Source organism: Chanodichthys erythropterus, chromosome 12 (assembly GCF_024489055.1).
Source record: "Chanodichthys erythropterus isolate Z2021 chromosome 12, ASM2448905v1, whole genome shotgun sequence".
In the NCBI taxonomy this organism is placed as follows: domain Eukaryota; kingdom Metazoa; phylum Chordata; class Actinopteri; order Cypriniformes; family Xenocyprididae; genus Chanodichthys; species Chanodichthys erythropterus.
In genome coordinates, this window is record NC_090232.1 from 35,224,198 (window position 1) to 35,243,062 (window position 18,865).

Below are 18,865 nucleotides of genomic sequence, written 5' to 3' on the forward strand. Positions count from 1 at the left end.
CAATCACAAAGAGCGTTCGAAGCTGAAATCCAACCTGAATGATGACAACACATAATAAAATACTATCACTAGTGATCATCAAATCCTTTTAACAGTTATTTTACAGACTTTGTGTTTAAGTCTTCCACTTTCACAAAAACTTTGCTATCTAGAAACCCAGTCAGTTTGGGTTAAAATTCTTTGAAATTCAAGTATTAGCATTATAAACACTGAATTAATATCAACATATGAAATTAAATTAAAGACATGCATCAGAAAAATTGGGAATGTACAATAAATATATGAACAGCTTGATTGTGCAGTGTTTAGCTATTGTCCGTTAAAGCAAGTGTAAGAGTGGGAATTATGCGATAATGTTTTGTAGCGTGATCCATTAAAATGTACAATATAACCTATTTCAATTCAGACCTAGTGTTACTATTATTATTACTCCGTCTATATTCGCTGCAAACATGATGATCTTAAATTTATTAATTATTAATTTAGTATTAATAAATGTGTAAAGTTGCATAAAATGGAAATACTCAATCCCGCCCTGGAGCCTATTCTAAAGATTTCATTGGCCATGTCAGTCACAGTGACGACTGCCTACACCAAACACTGATCCCTAAACCTACGCGTCACTGTGAACCCAGCCAATGAAATTGGTCGCATGGAGATCTACACGTTACTTGAGGTGCGTTCACGCGGCCTCGTAATTCCTGTAGTTATGAGATTCTAGCTTGTAAAAAGCGTTCACGTCCTTATAGAGCTCGTAATTACAGCTTGTAAACTGGGAGTTTTCTGAAAGCTCCCAGATGTACCACGTGGCCGCGCTGTACCGCCTGACCGCTGTAGATTCATTTAGGCGTCGATAGTGCTGCCATGGAAACGCATAATTCCCAGTTCAAGGACCAAAAGGACGTGACGTGAACAGCTCCGAATATAACGTCACGTGATGTCATTTCAAGATTCCGGTAAATACGAGGTGACGTGAACGCAGCATTGGATTTAGGTCTGTTCAGGGTCTGTTACTCTTTACAATCGATCGGAGATGTTACGTAGGTGGACTTCAGTTTAACACCTTGTTGCTATTTTTTTACTCAAACGACGCGCCTTGAAAATTTGTCAACAGAACTCCAAAGAACTAACCCTGGATACGGCAATCCCCAGAGCCTGTAACTTGGAGCAAGATCTTGAAACCGGACAGGTGTGCTGTGTACAGTCTATACATGGGATGATATTATTTGAACATTTTTTTAAGCTTGTGTTTGTAATCTAACCAGTGGTTCCCAAAGTGGGGTCGCGAGATAATTTGAAACACTTTTTTTAAACGATTAGAAATAGCATTTTATCAATAATTGTAACAAAATACTAAAAAATATTAGTTCAATTAAAATAAAAAAACATGCAAATTAAAAAAGCCATCAACCTATCGATTTTCCTCCCCCTCGACCGTGACTCCTGAGGTGATTACGACAGATAACCACATATTAGCAACAGCATCAGTTGCAACAGGTCAATTTACAGCACCATGTTAAACATTCAGACATGTGCACTTTACTTTAAGCTTGGATATTATTTTTGTCGAAATGAAAGGTTGGTTAATATCGACCAAAAAAGACAACGCAGGGAGGCCAGCGGAGGAGAGCGGAGAAGCACTATACCGTCATGCCTTTGCAGTAGGATGCAGCACGCGCTATCGTGCTTTCATATATTTCCGCGTTTGCAGTGCGTAGCTGATCCATTGTTGTATATCACAATTACAAACACATTTACTTATTTTTATTTCAATCCAAAAGTTGTTACTGAACATGGCTTGTCAGCATTGCGATTCTCTTCATAGATGTCACGTTTAATTAAACGCACTACATTTGTTTTATTCATTTCATTACTTCATATTTATATATTAGGTTACTCACGCAAGTGGGACAACATTTAAACGTTTAAGCTTATGTTAAAATCATAGTTTAATCATAGTCAAGCTAGCCTCTGTTTTGTTTGACAACACTTCGAACGTCAACAGGAAGTTACTCCGCCCAGGATCGCTTAGAGAACCTTTATCTGGTGCCTTAAACTGAAGTGCAATTACTGATTTTACTTACTTTTTGCTATTTATTAATGTAAACTGAGTAGTTATTAAATTGTAAATTGTATTCATATTTGTGTAATCTTTAATCTCTGTTTTATTTCTGTACCGCCAGAATAATGTTGAAGCTGTTTAAGACACAAATGATTGACTGCAAGTGCTTCTTTCACACTTATCACCCTAATGATTTATTTATTTATTTATTTTTATTTTATTTTTGTGGTTAAACAAATTGCATTCTTTTGTCTAATTTAAGTCTTATTATTGTTTCCCCTTTTAAATGCTCCAGTTCAAGAGACAAACTATAATGCCATTTTGGCAAGCACCAGCCAGGTACCCATCAGGGATCCACAGTTATTGTCTTCTATTACTCTTTGGTAAGATGTCAATTTCTATTCTTTTGTGAAATTATATATTGTGAATTCTCTTCTTGACAACTTTCAATAAGCAATGTGGTCTGTCCTCACAACCACTTTAACTGCTTGTTGATCTCTGTTCAACTTTTTTTGCATCAATGGTTGCTATCGCTAATCACTTTGTCACTGCAAAAGCCTGTCACTTCCCTTCACACTAACTAGTGTTTTACTTTATTTATTTACAATGAAACATGTTGATCTAAAATTACTTTTTAATTCTCTCTTCCGTGCTGTAGCTATCTGTCTGGATGGAATGTTAGTCTGTGATGCGGTCAAAGTGAGGGATACTGCGATTATCCCTTGCAACAAAACATGTAATGGGCATGTTTTCTGGGAATTTACAACAAAAAATGAAAAGTTGGGTGTATTTCAATGTGTTCAAGGGACTTGCACAGAAGGAGTCAACTTTAAGAACAGAGTAAATTTCTCTGAAAAGGCTGGAGGCCTGTCTCTAAAACTGTCTCCTGTTCTGTACAACGATGAAGGCTGGTACAACGCCATGTGCGATTCAGCATTTCTTTGTAGATTTCACTTGGAAGTTTTTGGTAAGTTCCGACTTTATTAGTTAAGCATGGTATAAGATCATTTAATTGTAAAGTTTACCGTCCTAGTTTGCTTGGCACTGTTCGATGTGAACTTATGCTGTATGTTTTGTGTCTTTTCATTGTTCAGTACCCACTAATGTGAACGCCACAATCGGACGCAATGTCACACTGCCCTGCTATGCACAGTGCAGAAGAGGAACATGGGTATCCTGGTGCTGTCACTCTTAATGTTACAGGTTGTTGAATGTTGTTATTATTAGTGGTATTATTTTTACAGTGCTTTTTTCTACAAAAAAAGAAAGGATTGTTTAAATAAAATGTGCCATTTTTTTCTTCAGCTCTTCAAAAGTTCTATGCAAAAAAGTTTGGCGACAATCTCACCCTTGACCTGTTCAGCTCAGACCCTGTGACGGTGACTTTCACCGGTTCAACCGAGACCCTGGTTTGCAGCGTGATAGGAAACAACACTGTGTGTTCACCTGAATACGCTAACAGAGTGTCTGTCATCAATAACTCCCTTACGCTGAGCGGGTTGACATCTTCTGATAGTGGGATGTTCACTGTGAAAGAGAAAACGGGTGAAGTCATTAGTGTCAACACTGTGACTGTGGAGGGTAAGTTTTACATCAAACTAAATCAACTTTAATTTTTTTTATTGTTTTTCAGTATCAAATTTGTTAAGCTTTTGCATTCTCCTCTCTGTGTCGGCCACAGGTGTGACCCAGGGGCATCACTACATAGCTCTGTCTCTACTGACTGCGTTTGCTCTCAGTTGCATTTGTCTGTTCTTTTGGTGTAAGTGTCATAGAAAGTCACAAGCACCAGAAGCTCAATACTATTATAGTGCAGCAGAGTCTACTGCGGACATAGAGCCATCAAGAGAGCCTGCATGCATCGGATTGTCACAACAAGAAACCAGCACAAATGTTTCAGAGGACTCTCACATTTATACACACGCACCCATAGAGGATACCATGACTATGATGAGCACTAAGAAGCAGGACAGCACTGAAGATGTGGTGTGTGGAGTAAGGGTGTGGAATACCTCTGGAATATGACTGGGAGAAACAATGTAGGATACTGATAAACTGCTTTAGTTTTCTTCTTCTAAACTGTATGCAATGAGAAAGTTGGCATTACTTTTTAGGGTACTCTTGGGATAACTGCAGAACTGTGCCATTGAACAACATGTGAAACACAAAGAGAAAGGAATTATGTTTTGTCAGCTCAGGAATTCCTTATTCACTGAAAGCTTGAACTGCCTTCCTGTGGACTGCCTTAACACATTTAATTACAAATCACTTAATGGCCTTTTCCTGATAAGATGTCTGTCAGCAATGAAAACTTAAGTCATTAGGGTTGAGCCAGACATGGTCAAACTGCACATCTATTACTCTTGCCATAATTGAACAATCTCCCAGATGATGTCAGATTTGCCCACACTGGAAACCCCCCTGTTATACTGTGCTGCTGCTTTTTAAGTGTTACTCTGCACTTTTTCTTTGATTGCTTTGATACAATGCACTTTATCCTAATGTTCAAAAGCTTTCTATATATATATATTTGCTAAATTCATTTAAGTTCATTTTGTTTCCTCATTAATGTACACACAGCACCCCATATTGACAGAAAAACACAGAATTGTTGACATTTTTGCAGATTTATTAAAAAAGAAAAGCTGAAATATCACATGGTCCTAAGTATTCAGACCCTTTGCTGTGATTCTCATATATTTAACTCACATGCTGTAATTTATTGTTAAGTTTTTGTTGAAGTTCTTTGTATTTTATTAACTTTTGTGGTCCAAATTCACATGAAATGACTGTCATCTTGATGAATGTATCAGACAAATTCAAAGCACTGTTTTCAGAAGATAAAAATGTATGTAACTTTATTATTATTTTTTTTTACAAATAGTCTTTACCATTTTAGTAATTTTACCAGACTTTCTGTAAATGTTGTTTATTGTGTACAGTGTTAATGATGTTTGTGAAAATTTGAGAAAATACAATGATAGAACAATCAGACATTTTTCAGTTATCATCTCTTGTGATTTTAGTAACCAACAAACATACACAAACATAAAAATGTGTACTTGATGCCTTAGAAAAGATTACATATTTTATGAAAACTTCACATATTTTGGTCCATCTAGTAAGTGTTTTATGATTTATTTATTTTTTTAGGAAACCTTGATAGTACTTTTATGGAACTGATAGAAAGTGTGAGTGCTTAAGCAAATAGGTTATTACTGCAACTGTATATGGAGATTATTTTTAAAGAATTTAATGTATATATATCAGGCATCAGGTCACATTACACATTTCAGTTATGACTGCTTTTGTGGTACCATGGCTTACAGGACAGGCATTTGTTGACTACATGATAATGCATATGATCTAAGACCTAAGACATTCAGAGCAGGATCAATGAGTTTATACCACACAAACAATGTTTTCATATAGGTCAAGAGCAAAACTACAGCTGAGACCACATTTTTGTTTTCATGTGTCTGTGCAGGCTACACTGAATGTAATTATGTCATTGACATATGTACTTAATGTACATCTGTGTACGTTTAGTCACTCTGAGAATGCAAAATCCTTAAAAACTCAAATGACCACAAATTCTGCCAAGAATGTATCCCTGTGGTAAACTTAAAAATACATGAATAACAAAACCATAACGTAACTAATGCTTCCTAATACCCTACTGATAAACACAGCTGGATTAGTGTTGAACTCTAATTGGCTGAACTAGACCAGCCAGCTCAATAAAAGAGATGTACTGTACTGTACATGGCAGAGCAATTCACTGCTGGAGTGACAAACAGGTGGGTGCCAGCAACATTTTGCTGCTAAATGATAATAGGTTTGAATATATTGACTGTATAATTTTAAAATATGTTGTTTGAGATTATTTTTCAGATTGTAAAATGAAGAACTTTGTTTTCGTCTTTATGGTTCTGACCATAATTGCTGATGTGAGTACATTGATTCACTCAAATACATTTTATCATGTTACTTTAAACATCTTTTGGTCATTAATGACTGATCAGTTCATCCACACATGCTTTAATCTTTCTTCTCTTTTAGATGAGCTCAGCCAAGGTAAGATCATTCATATCTTCAGGATTATCTGTGCTATGTTTGTTAATATTGATGCTTTAAGCTGCTCTGATTTTTAGAAGCTGCGTCTGATCAATGGTCTGAATGGTGGTCTGGTTACTGGTGTAAATGGAGTTAACCCTCTTCTGGTGGGTGGTCTGAACCCACCCATTGTTTCTGGAGGTGCTGCTGTTATAGGACAGCCTCCATTAACACAGGTAGAAACTGATAATTTACCACTTAAGCACTTTATATATCCCACTGGTATAATGTCCTACACGGATAATTACAAACTCTTTTGTGTCTGACAGTTTCTGCCTGCAGCCGCTCTTCCCCCATACGTGCTTCAGCAGCCGCCTGTGGCTGCAGTTCCCTACGCTCCACCCAACATTGGACCTCAGATGGCTTACCCTTTCGCTCCCTCTAATGGGGTATTTGTTCATGTTCATTCACAACGTTTGTATATAACAATATACATTTATTTCTAATCTAATCTGAGATGTGCTTTAACTACAGGGGCTGCCGTATTACATTGGTGGGCCCCAGAATCAACCAGGCATAATCCCTCCTCAGCAACAAGTTGCGGTACAAAACAAATCTGCTAGTTGCTAGTACTATGCTAATGCTAAAAATTCAATGCATGGCCTATACATATGTTGATAACCTAATGTTTTTTAGGCTGGTCAAGGTCTTACTGGAAATAACCAAGCTGTACCGCCAGGCTCACTGACTAGATTTAAGGTAAGTTTGCAATTTCATGTACTCCATCATTGCATCAACCCTCCATCATCAAATTTTCCACACATTTAAATCCTGAGGTCATTTCATTAAGACAAAACCCTTGTTTTTTCAAGTACTGGTGGTCAATTTTGAGATTTCTCTTACTAATGGAAAGAAAAACATCCCAAAATAAGATTTTAATTGTTTATTTTATTACACTTTATCTATTTGTATCTGTAGATTTCAGAAGTACATATCTTTAAAGGCTTTTTCACAAAATATTTTTTTTCTCATGCATTTAGTTAGAAATCTCCACTAATTTTATTCCTATCTGTATTCTGAAGGTTTTTACAGTTAATATGTAATTTACCTGATACATATTTAACATTTTATTCCTAAAAGCGTGAATTTTAAAAAATTATTTTTATTTGTTGACAGAAATGTCTGATTTATGGAGTGATAAAAAGCAGTATCCAAAAGTTCCTTTATAAAAATCTTTAACTCTAATATGTGAGCAAAATGAAATTTTGAACCTGGCTCATTTATATATTTTAATAACGTTTCAGAAAACATGTAATACAAAACAGTTATCTTAATGTACTGTGATTAATCACCTGGGAAAAGTGTGTTGATGTCTATTAGTTAAGCATGTCAAATTTCAGTGTCATATTCCAGGTTTATAAGTTCTTGGTAAAAAGCGTTACTGTAACTTCATTGTTTAGCAGTGTTTATGCAGTATTCAAAAGGCAGAATTCCTGTCATCCACCGTTCAAACTGTTAAATCATGCTTAATTTTTCCTCAGCGCTCCTACCTCAGAAGGAACACTGCGAGATCACCTGTCTCAATCTCCCAGGTTAGTATAATTTTTTTTTTGTACATTTCTGAAATCTAATGTGTTGTACATCATAATATAATTTTGACTTTATCATCTGCATACAGATGCCAGCTCAGCTCAGCCCTACTGTGTCTGGAAATCCTGTGGGGTAAATTTGAGTGAAAGACGTGTTTGAATCACTGAGGTGTGTTTTTTATGTGGTGACAGACTTTATTACACAGATTTTAATGCACAACAATCAATACTTTTGCTGAAAACCTTATTGAGTTTGTTTCTTTTCACAGATACTTTCAAGATATTCTACATTAAATGTCATTTTCTATTTAGAATATTACAGAATCATTGCTGATATGTGAAATGTTTAGTATTCTTTATGCAGTTAATCCATTCTAATTGTCTTACCTTTTGCTTTATATTGACAAATTATCAGCATGTGTAATAAATGTTTATACTGAATACTTAATAAAAGTCACTAGTTTGATGCAACTGTGAATATTTTCTCTTTCAATTTTTTACTCTCTTAATGATATGATAATAATGACCATGATGAGTTTGTTCATTGTGTTATATTGCCATCTACTGGTAACTGTTCCTGAAGTTATTGTGAACATTTTTAAAAGGAAAAAATAATATATCATACGTTTAACACTATCATGACGATTATGTTCAACATCACTGTTTTAAAAAGAAATCCAATTTGTCTTTGTTTTTGCATTCTCTGCAAATTTGTCCCTAATTTGTCTCAGTACCTCACACAGCAAACAGATCTCCATTAAGGATGTGTATTCTTTTGTCAGTCTCTGACAAAACTTATTTCTGATGTGGGCACTGGTCCAAAGAGACTAAAGAAAGCCATAACAATTATTATGGTTCAGACTAAAAGTATGTCAAAACTGTGGTTGTTTCAGAAAAGATGTATTACCACAAAATAGCATCTGGACAGAAAAAGACGTAATTCTTCAAAAGTTATACAGACATAGACAGAAAATAAAGACAGTAAGCTCCTTAGGTTTGTTGGGATTTGATCATAATAATACATTTTGGGGAGAGTAGGTTTTTTTTTTCTTTTGAATTATAAATGCAACAATCAACAACTTACAGTACACAATCAATCACATATCACAACTGACAACACTACACATGTACAGATAGAGAGATTAAAGAAAAATAAAAAAAATGAATCATAAACAATGCACAAAGGGGTCAGTAAGATTTAGTTTTAAGATAATACTTTGATTTGGCATTGATGCATTAAATTGGTCAAAAGAAAGCAGTGAATGAAACTTTTAAAAATGAATTCTGTTTTTTTGAACTTTCTATTCATCAAAGAATCCTGAAAAAAAACAAACAAAAAAAAAAACCCTATGGTAATCTATGGTTTGGTTTACACAAAATATTAAGTGGCACAACTCTTTTCAACATTAATAATAGAAAAAATTGTTGGGGGTAACACATTATAAGTAACACAAGTTATGTAATCAGATTACTTTTTTTTTCCAAGTAACTCATAAAGCAATACATTAGTTTTAAATTTACAACAAAATATCTGAGTTACTTTATCAAATAAGTTTTATTTGATTATTTGATAGTCAAATAATATTTTGTTTGTTTGAGCTGTGCACTCTACTGTACAGGCATGAATTTTTATTTCTTTCAGCATGAGGCTTATTCATTTCACTTTTGGTGTAAAAGGGCCTTTACATTTGCCAAAAACAGAACTTTTTTAAAAAAACTTAAAAAACAAACACGCAATTCCAGCCCAGGTAAGAACAAGTAATGCAAAAGTATAACATGATGCATTACTTTCCAAAAAAATTAACTAAGTATTGCAATTAGATACTTTTTTTATGGAGTATATATTATATTGTAATGTTGTATATATTATATTGCAATACTGTAACACATTACTTTCCCCCAACACTCAGTTTATGTATGTATGTGTAAATGTATGTATGTGTGTATTTATTTATCCAAATCTGCATATTAGAATGATTTCTGAAGGATCATGTGACACTGAGGACTGGAGTAATGATGCTGAAAATTAAGCTTTGCATCACAGAAATGAATAGTTATTTAACTGTAATATGAATATTACTGTTTTTACTGTATCTGATGATCAAATAAATACAGCCTTGGTGAGCATAAGTCTCAAAAACATTACTGACCCCAAACTTTTGAACAGTAGAGTATTTCAATTTTAAAAAGACAGGCTGTTCTACCTCATCTTATTTCATTACTCATTTAAATTGGCAAATGGTGCTTGACTACATTATCATATCTTTCAGGGTATTTTCAGTAGTGTGCAAAATGGTTTGTGTCACAACTGTTGTGCATATCAAAGTCAGAAAATAAATATATATATCACCAGGTACAGACATAACTTGTAAATTTAAAAAATCTAATAAATATACATTTTGCTCAACCAAATCTAGACATCTGGTAACTAAATATAAAATAAAATGTAGTCTAAAATAGATACTAAATAATGTTTTAAGATATTTGTTGTTTGTTTAATAATGCCATCTACTGGACTCTTAAGGTTGCTGCACATTTTAGAAAGGAGAAAGGTCACTACAGCTGGAAAAAATACAAACCATTTCAGTCTGGTTCTTCTGTCTGGAATACTCAGCCCCTAAATCATGTAATTGGAGATTACATGATTTAGTAATCATGGAGTGGAGATGACCACACTAATTACGTTAATTATTGTTTTGAAGAGAATGATTCAATCTGTTCTTCTTGTTTTTTTCCCCCCTCAGTCAGACAATAATTTGTCTCCTGACCTCACAGAGCAAACAGCTCTTCATTCAGCCTGCTTATTAGTCTGTGAATCTGTGACAAGGCAGGCATCTGTTTGATCTCTTAAGCATTAGATGTTTTTAATGATTTACTATAATATTATAATGAAAGACAGTTCTTATATCAGCAAAACACACATATTGTACTTACAAACATACTTAAACCCAGACAATAAATTGATGAAAACAATTAGCAACTCAGGTTTTAAGGTGTTTGACCATAATGATATATGTGTATATGACGCGTTATGGACAAATTGAGAAACATGACACACACTGCATGTGTCACAACTACAGCAACCTGATATTATAAGAGGGCAAACACCAGTTTAAAAGCAAAGGGGAAAAGACGATAATAGGTTGCACTTCTGCTCTCATGAACATACTTTTATTTTCTCTAATATTGTGCATTTATTGACTGTTTTATTAGAAGTATATATAGACAGTACCAGCCAGGATTCATTTTAAAAGCATATTTTAGTATTTGTTTATTGTCGTCATTTGTGCATCCACAGCTTACCAAGATGAAGTTTCAGGCCGTCTTTTCCATGGCTGGTCTTCTCAGCATTTGCACTTGTGTCCCTGTAAGTGTTCATTTATATATATATATATATATATATATATATATATATATATATATATATATATATATATATATATATATATATATATATATATATATATATATATATATATATAAATGTTTTCAGTTTGAACTTATACTTAAAAAGCTGTTTGTGTTTCTCAGATTTACCAGCCACAATTTGGAATAATTGCAAGTAACAGCAATGAGGTTTGTTTCTTATACTTTTTTTTTCATCCTAAATTATTTTATTAATTGTTATATATTAAATTACACTACCTTTGAAAAGTCAGAGTAAGATTTTTTAATGTTTTTGAAAGTAGTTTCTAATACTCACCAAGGCTGCATTTATTTGATCAAAAACACAAAACAGTAATATTGTAGAATATAATTACAATTTAAAATGTAAATATATATTTGTATATATTTTAAAATGTAATTTATTCCTGTGATGAAAGCTGAATTTTCAGCACCATTACTCTTCTTCAGTCTTCAGTGTCACATGATCCTTCAGACATCATTCTAATATGTTGATTTGGTGCTCACTTTTCTTTTTATCAATGTTAAAAACTGTTGTGCTGCTTAATATATTTGTGGAATCTGATGCATTTTTTTTCAGGATTCACTGATAAATGGAAACTGAATATAAACATAATTTATTTGAAATAGTAATCTTTTGTAGCATGATAAATGTCTTTACTCTCACTGAATGCATACTTGCTGAATAAAAGTATTCTGTCAAAATAAATTAATAAATAACTCTGACTGATCCCAAGCGTTTTAACAGTAGTGAATAATTTTGTTTTTTGTCCTGCATTTTTGACAGTTGTTAAACGTTCCTTTCTTGTAGGTTTTGCGTCTCAATGGACTCACTCTAGCAGGTGTGGGTTTGGGTCCAGCACAGGTAATTCAGCTTCCAGTCACTTTAAAAAGCTTTGCTCGAACATTTAAGGCTTAACCTGAAACAAGGAATTAACTAGTATCTTAATATAGTGTTTTCAAATCCAATAAGCAAAGTATTTTTTAAACTAGTAAATTACTTTTTTGTGAAATACCTGTATATTTATTCTAAATTGTATGGCGCTCATATTATAAGGTGTTCAACTGAATCTTAGTGGAATCCTATAGCTCTTTGTTTTCTTTCTCCTTAGGGTACTCCATTTTTCTCTCCCTACCTGATCCAGCAGCAGCCCCCGCAGGTGCTGAACTTTAACCCTGCGATGCAGGGACCTTTCTATCCCCCTCAAATAAACCAGCTGAACCCAGCACAGTTGCCCCCATTGCAGCAGGAGCAGCCTATACCTGGCTTCGGTCCAAATAACGGCATACCAGCACAGAACCCTCCCCCGGTATAGACAGTTTTATTGAGCATACAGTAGATGCTGATTTACCTTATTATCAGTGATTTTTTGGAGAGTAAGTCAAATTCTGTTTCTAGGGCTTTCCATTCTTCCTGACAAATCTATATCCTCTGAGAAACACTCCTGTAAGGCTGATACCCCAGAATGCTGGCCCCAATGTTCAAGGCCAGGCTACGATGCAACCAATACAACCAATCCAGGTATTGTAAGATTCACTTTTTTTTTTTTTAAACCTCTACAAAGGAATCACAGAAGATGAATTTTTGTTTGACACAACTCAAAAATATTAAATATTTTATTAAAAAAAATTATGATTAATATTTAAATAAATATTCAGTATTAATATTATTTCCCCCCTGTTTCATTACTCTAATGTAATCTCAAGGGACTTGTATTTATGTTTTCTTCTCAGACAGTCTTAAAGACAAATTTTGACATGTTTCAGAACAGGGTGAAGGCAGTAGACCCGAAGGTAACGTCTGCTCCTGATTACCGTGGTGATCGGCCCGGTCCTGGAACTGGAGAGGTAATGCAATAGTAAACTTTTTTCACAGTTTTCTTTGGTTTAAACATGTTATTATTAACTAAACATGAAAAAAACATGACACATTTGCTTGTTTATTAACCAACCCTGTCTCTGACAGGGGCATCCTGGCTTCCCATTGTTTGAGCCGTAGGCTCAGAAGAATTTGTTATTAAAAAGGTATTACAAAGTTTTCTTAAAAGTATATTATAATGGGATATCCTACCAATTAATTTATCAGAATGTACATTTGTTGTTGGTTTTCCAGATATCCCACCATGGAGATCCCTCACAGGAGACATTTTTGTTCAATTTGGAAATATACATATGTTGCCAAATAAATAAATGATGCTCAATTTATTTGGTCTGTAATGATTTTTCCTATTCCTATTCAATAAAACTTGATGCTTGCATGTATAAGTAATCAAGAGTAAAATAAGTGATGCAATTCAGTGACAAAATGATCAAGTAGCAGTGTGTCACTAAAAACGAAAGGAGTAGACAACAAAAAAAGTCTTTATTTAATCCACACAGGAATAACTCAGGAGATCACAGGAGGAAACATTCATACAAACATGTTAAATAAAGATGATACTGGAACTAGAGAAACACAGGGCTTAAATACACAAGGAGTGTAATCAATGTCAAGAGGAACAGGTTTGGGAACTAATTAACAACCAAGAAAACTAACTAGGGAACACAGACAGGCAAACAGGGAAACCAAAACACCATGATAATAGAATAAATACATACTGTTTTAATGAACAGACTCTCAAATGATTAAAGAAGAAAATCCAGCAAACTAAGAGTGAACAACCACCAAGAGGCATTAATCATCAATAAAATAATAATAATCTATATTATACATTTCAATTCTATGCTGAATTATATAATAGTTGGATGTCCACCTATGGAAAAAGAAAAATAAGTTATTTAAAGCCCATATTAAGTTATTAATCAAATTAATTTTATTTATTGTAGGTACAGGAATCTGTTCTACCAGTGTGATTATTGTATATGGTTCTTTCCTAATTTGTCCCATGATCACTGTTAGACTCCGCCTGGAGAATCAGATTCAAAAGCAATGTTGTATAAATAAATAAAACAAGAGAATATAAAATGAATACTCAAATAGTTCAAAACCAACTTGAGGACCAAAACACTGACCTTCATGAATGCAGGGAGCTGCAGAGACAACCACACCATTCAAAAGGTCAAGAAAAAAGAATCAATCAAGATTTATTGACTGTAACTAATGTGATATTAGTCATGTTCCGGATTACTTACAAGCTGTGTAATACCATATTCAAATGAGATTCTTGGCTGTGGGGAACAAATTTGCAATATACTGCTTAATAGATATTAAACAACAACAACAACAATATTTAGACCCAGATATGGAATGTGATTAATAGACAAGGTGATTTGTTGTATTTGACTTACCGTTGCAGTTGGGTTGTAGATGAGCTTCACGTAAGGCTGTTAGATAGAAAAAGTTTAAGTTGATTTGCTTTTAAATGTACTTTTTATGTGTTATATTTATATTTATTTGATATATTTTTTATATATTATAAAGCATTATGAATGTTGATTATAGTGCCTGTTACCTGAGGGCCATAGAGGGAGAAACCCTGCCCATACTAAAAGTGATAAACAAAAATATTAAATTATTTAAATATACAACAAAGAAATCATACAGAACTTATTTCACAATAAAAAAGTTTTATAGGCTAATAAAAAACAACTTTACCCCCAGTTCCTGAGGTCTATTCACTCCACCCTGTAATTTAGTCACAAATGGTATGCATTATTTCAACATGAAACAAACTATGATGAAACATACACACTAGTGACTTATCAAAATGAAATCTAATCTTTATTACCTTTTTTGGTGCCTGCATCTGCCCTCTACCCTGGAAAGAAGAATGTATTTGTTGTGAATATCAATAATCGTATTACCTTTTGCCAATTTAAATTATATTCTCATTATCTGTTCAACACCTCAAATTAAACAAAGTATGAAATGAAACATGTTGTAAAATGTTGTGAATGGAAAATGAATGGCAGTGTATTATCTTTACATGTACAGTTCCAATCACTCACCTTTGGTAAGAGGAAGACATTCTCTCCCTGGAAACAAAAGCAAAAATTAATTCTGATTGTATCTATGTTATTGTATTTTCATTTTATAAAAAACGACAATTTCCAATTATCCACTTTTGGCGTTACCTCCTTTAGATGGAAAGCACTAACATTCTGTTGAAGGGGAGAACATATTATTTATTTATTTTTTTGCTTTTTTATATATTCAGAAAGTTATTTAGATAGCATTGCAAGTCATGTCAAAATATTAAAGAATTTTTTTTTTCAAAAATACAAAACAACAACACCAAGAGTTTCACTCACCTGCACAGTGACATTTTCAGCCTATATATGTTCATCCAAGTGCAAAAAAAAAAAAAAAAAAAGAAAAAAAAAAATATATATATATATATATATATATATATATATATATATATATATATTAAACACTGATTAGAGACTTCAAATGCAGTCAGTTAATGACATATAGTGTCTTTGGTTAAATGATCTTACCTTGAAGATTGCTATGAACTGCCTGTTGTCCTGAGACATTTATGAAAGTGAACCCATACACAATCAATTACAATTGGACATAAAACCCTGTTTATTCCATGAATGAATTTGTGAAGAGCTCATAAATATAAGCCTTTAAGCCTACCATCATGTTGGGACTCAGGGGTTTTCCAAAGAGTGGATTCATTTGATTCTCTGTCCCCCCATCTACTGGAGCTTGAGTTGGGCGCATCGGCATCCAGTCCGGCTGAAAGGATTTAACAGCATTAACAATTAATTTTCATATTTTAGCAAACTTGCTGTTTTATTCTAACTTTCAAAAATTCTGTTATTCCGCATAAATAATAATATTTAATTCAATGGCAAATATTTAAACTCTGCCCTGATAGTGCACGCTATATCTATTTGATTTGCAAGGTTTTATCTAGAAGATGTATTTTTTAGAGCATCTGTTCATCTGTAATATGTCTCTAGGATATTTCCTGTCAGATGTTACATAGACAGACATTTAGAAAATGTCTGTAAGAGGTTTATGATTTAGAATGTACGCAAAACTGCTTTTTTTTTAAAAAAGCACTCTTTACGGAGACGTACATCTGACACACAGTCTTCATTTCTGCAAAATAACTTCATTATTTTGATAAGAAATGACAAAGGAGCAAAATTTGGAGTCTAACTTACTTTGTAAGGTGGTCTACCAGCTCTTCCATTCCTCAGTGGTTTTCCTGTTCCTCCCCATCTATGCCATTGTCCGCTCCTCTGTGTTACCTGGTTCATACTAGACTCTGGTCTAGTCAACTCAGACTCATAACCCTACAGCAGAAGATAAAACTTATGTATATATATTGTACTGAATAATGATTGCAAAACATGCAAACATTATTTAAAATGTTGCGCACCCTGCCTCCTAAATTTTGATCACGGAATTCTGGATCTTGTCCAAATGGAGATCCATTAGATGGATCTTGTGCTTGTTGCTTTGGTCCATCTGGATACAATGGGCCCACCAGATCTGGCTATAATTAGCGACATTTGACATTTTGAATTAAACCTTGAATGATTTTAGTCATGCACATTTTTAATCTAAACTACTACAAAAACTTACAAAAGCTGGATGTCCAAAATTCTGCTCCCATCTCGGTCTAACTGGAGTTCTGCCCACTGGCTGAGGCACTTTTCCTCCTCCATTTACTGGCCCTGGAAAATATCTCTCTCCATTCACTGAGTTAACTTGATCCCATCGGTCTCTATCCCTGGGCTGAAAACAATACAATAACTATAATACCAATATATCCACCAACGCGGAATAAGATATTTTCGGTGAATGTGCGAGATTTCCGCTTCATTGCAGCTATAGGGAACTAGAAGAATAGCTAACAATGTAAACTACTTGCCCTACAAACCAATGTGTTTATAACTACGACAATACATTAAAATAATATGTTAAGAAATACCAGATTGCAATAACAAGCAGCATAACGAGTAACGAGCCCCCAATATTTGCATATGCCAGCCCATGTTCCCAAAATTATGAAAGGCATTAGACAAGGGCAGGACGTCTGGATCTGTGCAGAGCTGAATCATCAGACTAGGTAAGCAAGCAAGGACAATAGCAAAAAATGGCAGATGGAGCAATAATAACTGACATGATCCATGATATCATGATATTTTTAGTGATATTTGTAAATTGTCTTTCTAAATGTTTCGTTAGCATGTTGCTAATGTACAGTTAAATGTGCTTACAGTTACCATCGTTTCTTACTGTATTCACGGAGACAAGAACCATCGCTATTTTCATTTTTAAACACTTGCAGTCTGTATAATTCATAAACACAACTTCATTCTTAATAAATCTCTCCAACAGTGTAGTGTTAGCAGTTAGTCACGGAGCACAGCCTCAAACTCATTCAGAATCAATGTAAACATCAAAATAAACACTGACATGCTGCATGACAAACACTTTGTAAAGAACCATTTTGAGGGTTATATTAGCTGTTTGAACTTTTTTTATGTTGTTTAAAGCGAGCGCGAGCTCTTGGGGTGTGGAGCACCAGATTTAAAGGGCCACACATCCTGAATCGGCTAATTTCTAATTATACCCCAAAATAGGCAGTTAAAAAAATGAATAAAAAAAAATCTATGGGGTATTTTGAGCTGAAACTTCACAGACACATTCAGGGGAAACCTTAGACTTATATTACATCTTTTTAAAAAAAGTTTTAGGGCACCTTTAAATATAAATGGAAGCCAGACATATTCAGTTTACAAATGGACTTAGTCCACTCTAAGTACGTTAAAAATAAGGCGAATACCCAAGATAAATGTCAGTGCAATGTTGCTACTCACCTGAGCTGCCACCGCAACACATGACAATACCACCAGAAACCACATTTCTTCTGTAAAATAATAAATATGTACAATATTTTTAGATTTAAATGTAATTTGACTGACTTTAATAGTAACTGATCTCAGTGCCTCATTAAAGAGCTTACCTTCTCAATGTTTGTCCCCGTTTCCAGCTCTGTCGCATTGGTCTTGCTTCACTCTTTATAAAGGCCAGTGGCTGAGCAACTGTCACTGTTGTTGTGGCTCATTTGTTTAAACCAAGGACTTATCAATTATTAGAGAATTTAAGAGAATACTTATACAAAACTGTAATTTAAGGTGGTCAATAACAGTAGGCCTATTTTGTTGTTGACTTTCTTACAAGTCTTTCTCTATTGCAATATCAGGAGGGTGATGTGTAGGAGGGATTTTACTGATTGCTAAACTAATTTGTTGCCTTAAGCCGACCTAATGTTTTAGGATTGACCTGTCTAGTGCATTTAGCAACAGCAGAAAGGGTGAGGTGTTTGTTAGGAAGCAACAAAACAAAGGGGTGTGTTCTACCGCTGTATTTAAATCCTCAGGCATCAGAGCAAACTATTATTCTTCCTAAAAATATTATTGCTGTTGCTTTGGAGAATACTCTTTGACAGAAACATGAAGACAGTAATCTTAATTGCATGCCTTCTTGGTCTGACTTTGGCTTCCCGGGTATGTTACAAAAGCTATACATTTGCAGCTATAGATGCATGTGTAAATACCGTGACAATAATGATTGTTATTACTGTAATTAGGCTGAAGTTCACCAGCGTGCGGATCGCTCGTTATCCAGCTCGGATTCAGATGAGGTTTGTCAAAAATTTGAACACAAATTTAAAAACGTAAAGTTTAACAAAAACTATAAGCATGCTGTTTTAATAGCTTGTTTGGTTGTTTTTGTCACAATTCTATCTTATCAGATGGGAGCTTTGCCCCCCGTATTTACCTT

The 18,865-nt window shown here is 34.1% G+C and overlaps 3 protein-coding genes and 1 long non-coding RNA gene across 14 annotated transcripts; 3 read left to right on the plus strand and 1 right to left on the minus strand.

Annotated features, from left to right (window-relative positions):
* The first annotated feature begins 596 nt into the window (after positions 1-596).
* Positions 597-5,071, plus strand: si:dkey-22i16.9 (uncharacterized). 11 transcript variants are annotated; one of them, XM_067403098.1, is made up of 7 exons: positions 653-1,189; positions 2,184-2,221; positions 2,358-2,445; positions 2,721-3,029; positions 3,157-3,265; positions 3,368-3,643; positions 3,744-5,070. In XM_067403098.1, the coding sequence occupies exons 5-7, from the start codon at positions 3,190-3,192 to the stop codon at positions 4,085-4,087; spliced, it is 696 nt and encodes a 231-aa protein (XP_067259199.1). In that variant the 5' UTR covers positions 653-1,189; positions 2,184-2,221; positions 2,358-2,445; positions 2,721-3,029; positions 3,157-3,189; the 3' UTR covers positions 4,088-5,070. The 11 variants fall into 11 exon arrangements, 10 of the variants coding, with proteins under 10 accessions (XP_067259199.1, XP_067259206.1, XP_067259203.1 ...); XM_067403105.1 differs by having other exon boundaries at positions 2,868-3,029; XM_067403102.1 differs by having other exon boundaries at positions 653-1,005.
* An 888-nt stretch (positions 5,072-5,959) lies between these two features.
* Positions 5,960-8,075, plus strand: scpp9 (secretory calcium-binding phosphoprotein 9). The gene is made up of 9 exons (XM_067405135.1): positions 5,960-6,012; positions 6,125-6,139; positions 6,217-6,354; positions 6,448-6,567; positions 6,653-6,721; positions 6,815-6,877; positions 7,660-7,710; positions 7,797-7,876; positions 7,977-8,075. The coding sequence occupies exons 1-8, from the start codon at positions 5,965-5,967 to the stop codon at positions 7,842-7,844; spliced, it is 552 nt and encodes a 183-aa protein (XP_067261236.1). The 5' UTR covers positions 5,960-5,964; the 3' UTR covers positions 7,845-7,876; positions 7,977-8,075.
* Positions 8,076-11,011: 2,936 nt separating this feature from the next.
* Positions 11,012-13,141, plus strand: odam (odontogenic, ameloblast associated). The gene is made up of 7 exons (XM_067402595.1): positions 11,012-11,074; positions 11,239-11,283; positions 11,924-11,977; positions 12,225-12,422; positions 12,512-12,634; positions 12,820-12,960; positions 13,079-13,141. Exons 1-7 carry the CDS (start codon positions 11,015-11,017, stop codon positions 13,109-13,111), a joined length of 654 nt encoding a protein of 217 aa, XP_067258696.1. The 5' UTR covers positions 11,012-11,014; the 3' UTR covers positions 13,112-13,141.
* Positions 13,142-16,751: 3,610 nt separating this feature from the next.
* On the minus strand, positions 16,752-18,208 carry LOC137031757 (uncharacterized). Its single transcript, XR_010896609.1, has 3 exons — positions 18,045-18,208; positions 17,899-17,948; positions 16,752-16,810 (listed from the first exon to the last, which is right to left on the minus strand). It is a non-coding gene; the product is annotated as an uncharacterized lncRNA (long non-coding RNA).
* Between the last annotated feature and the right edge of the window lie 657 nt (positions 18,209-18,865).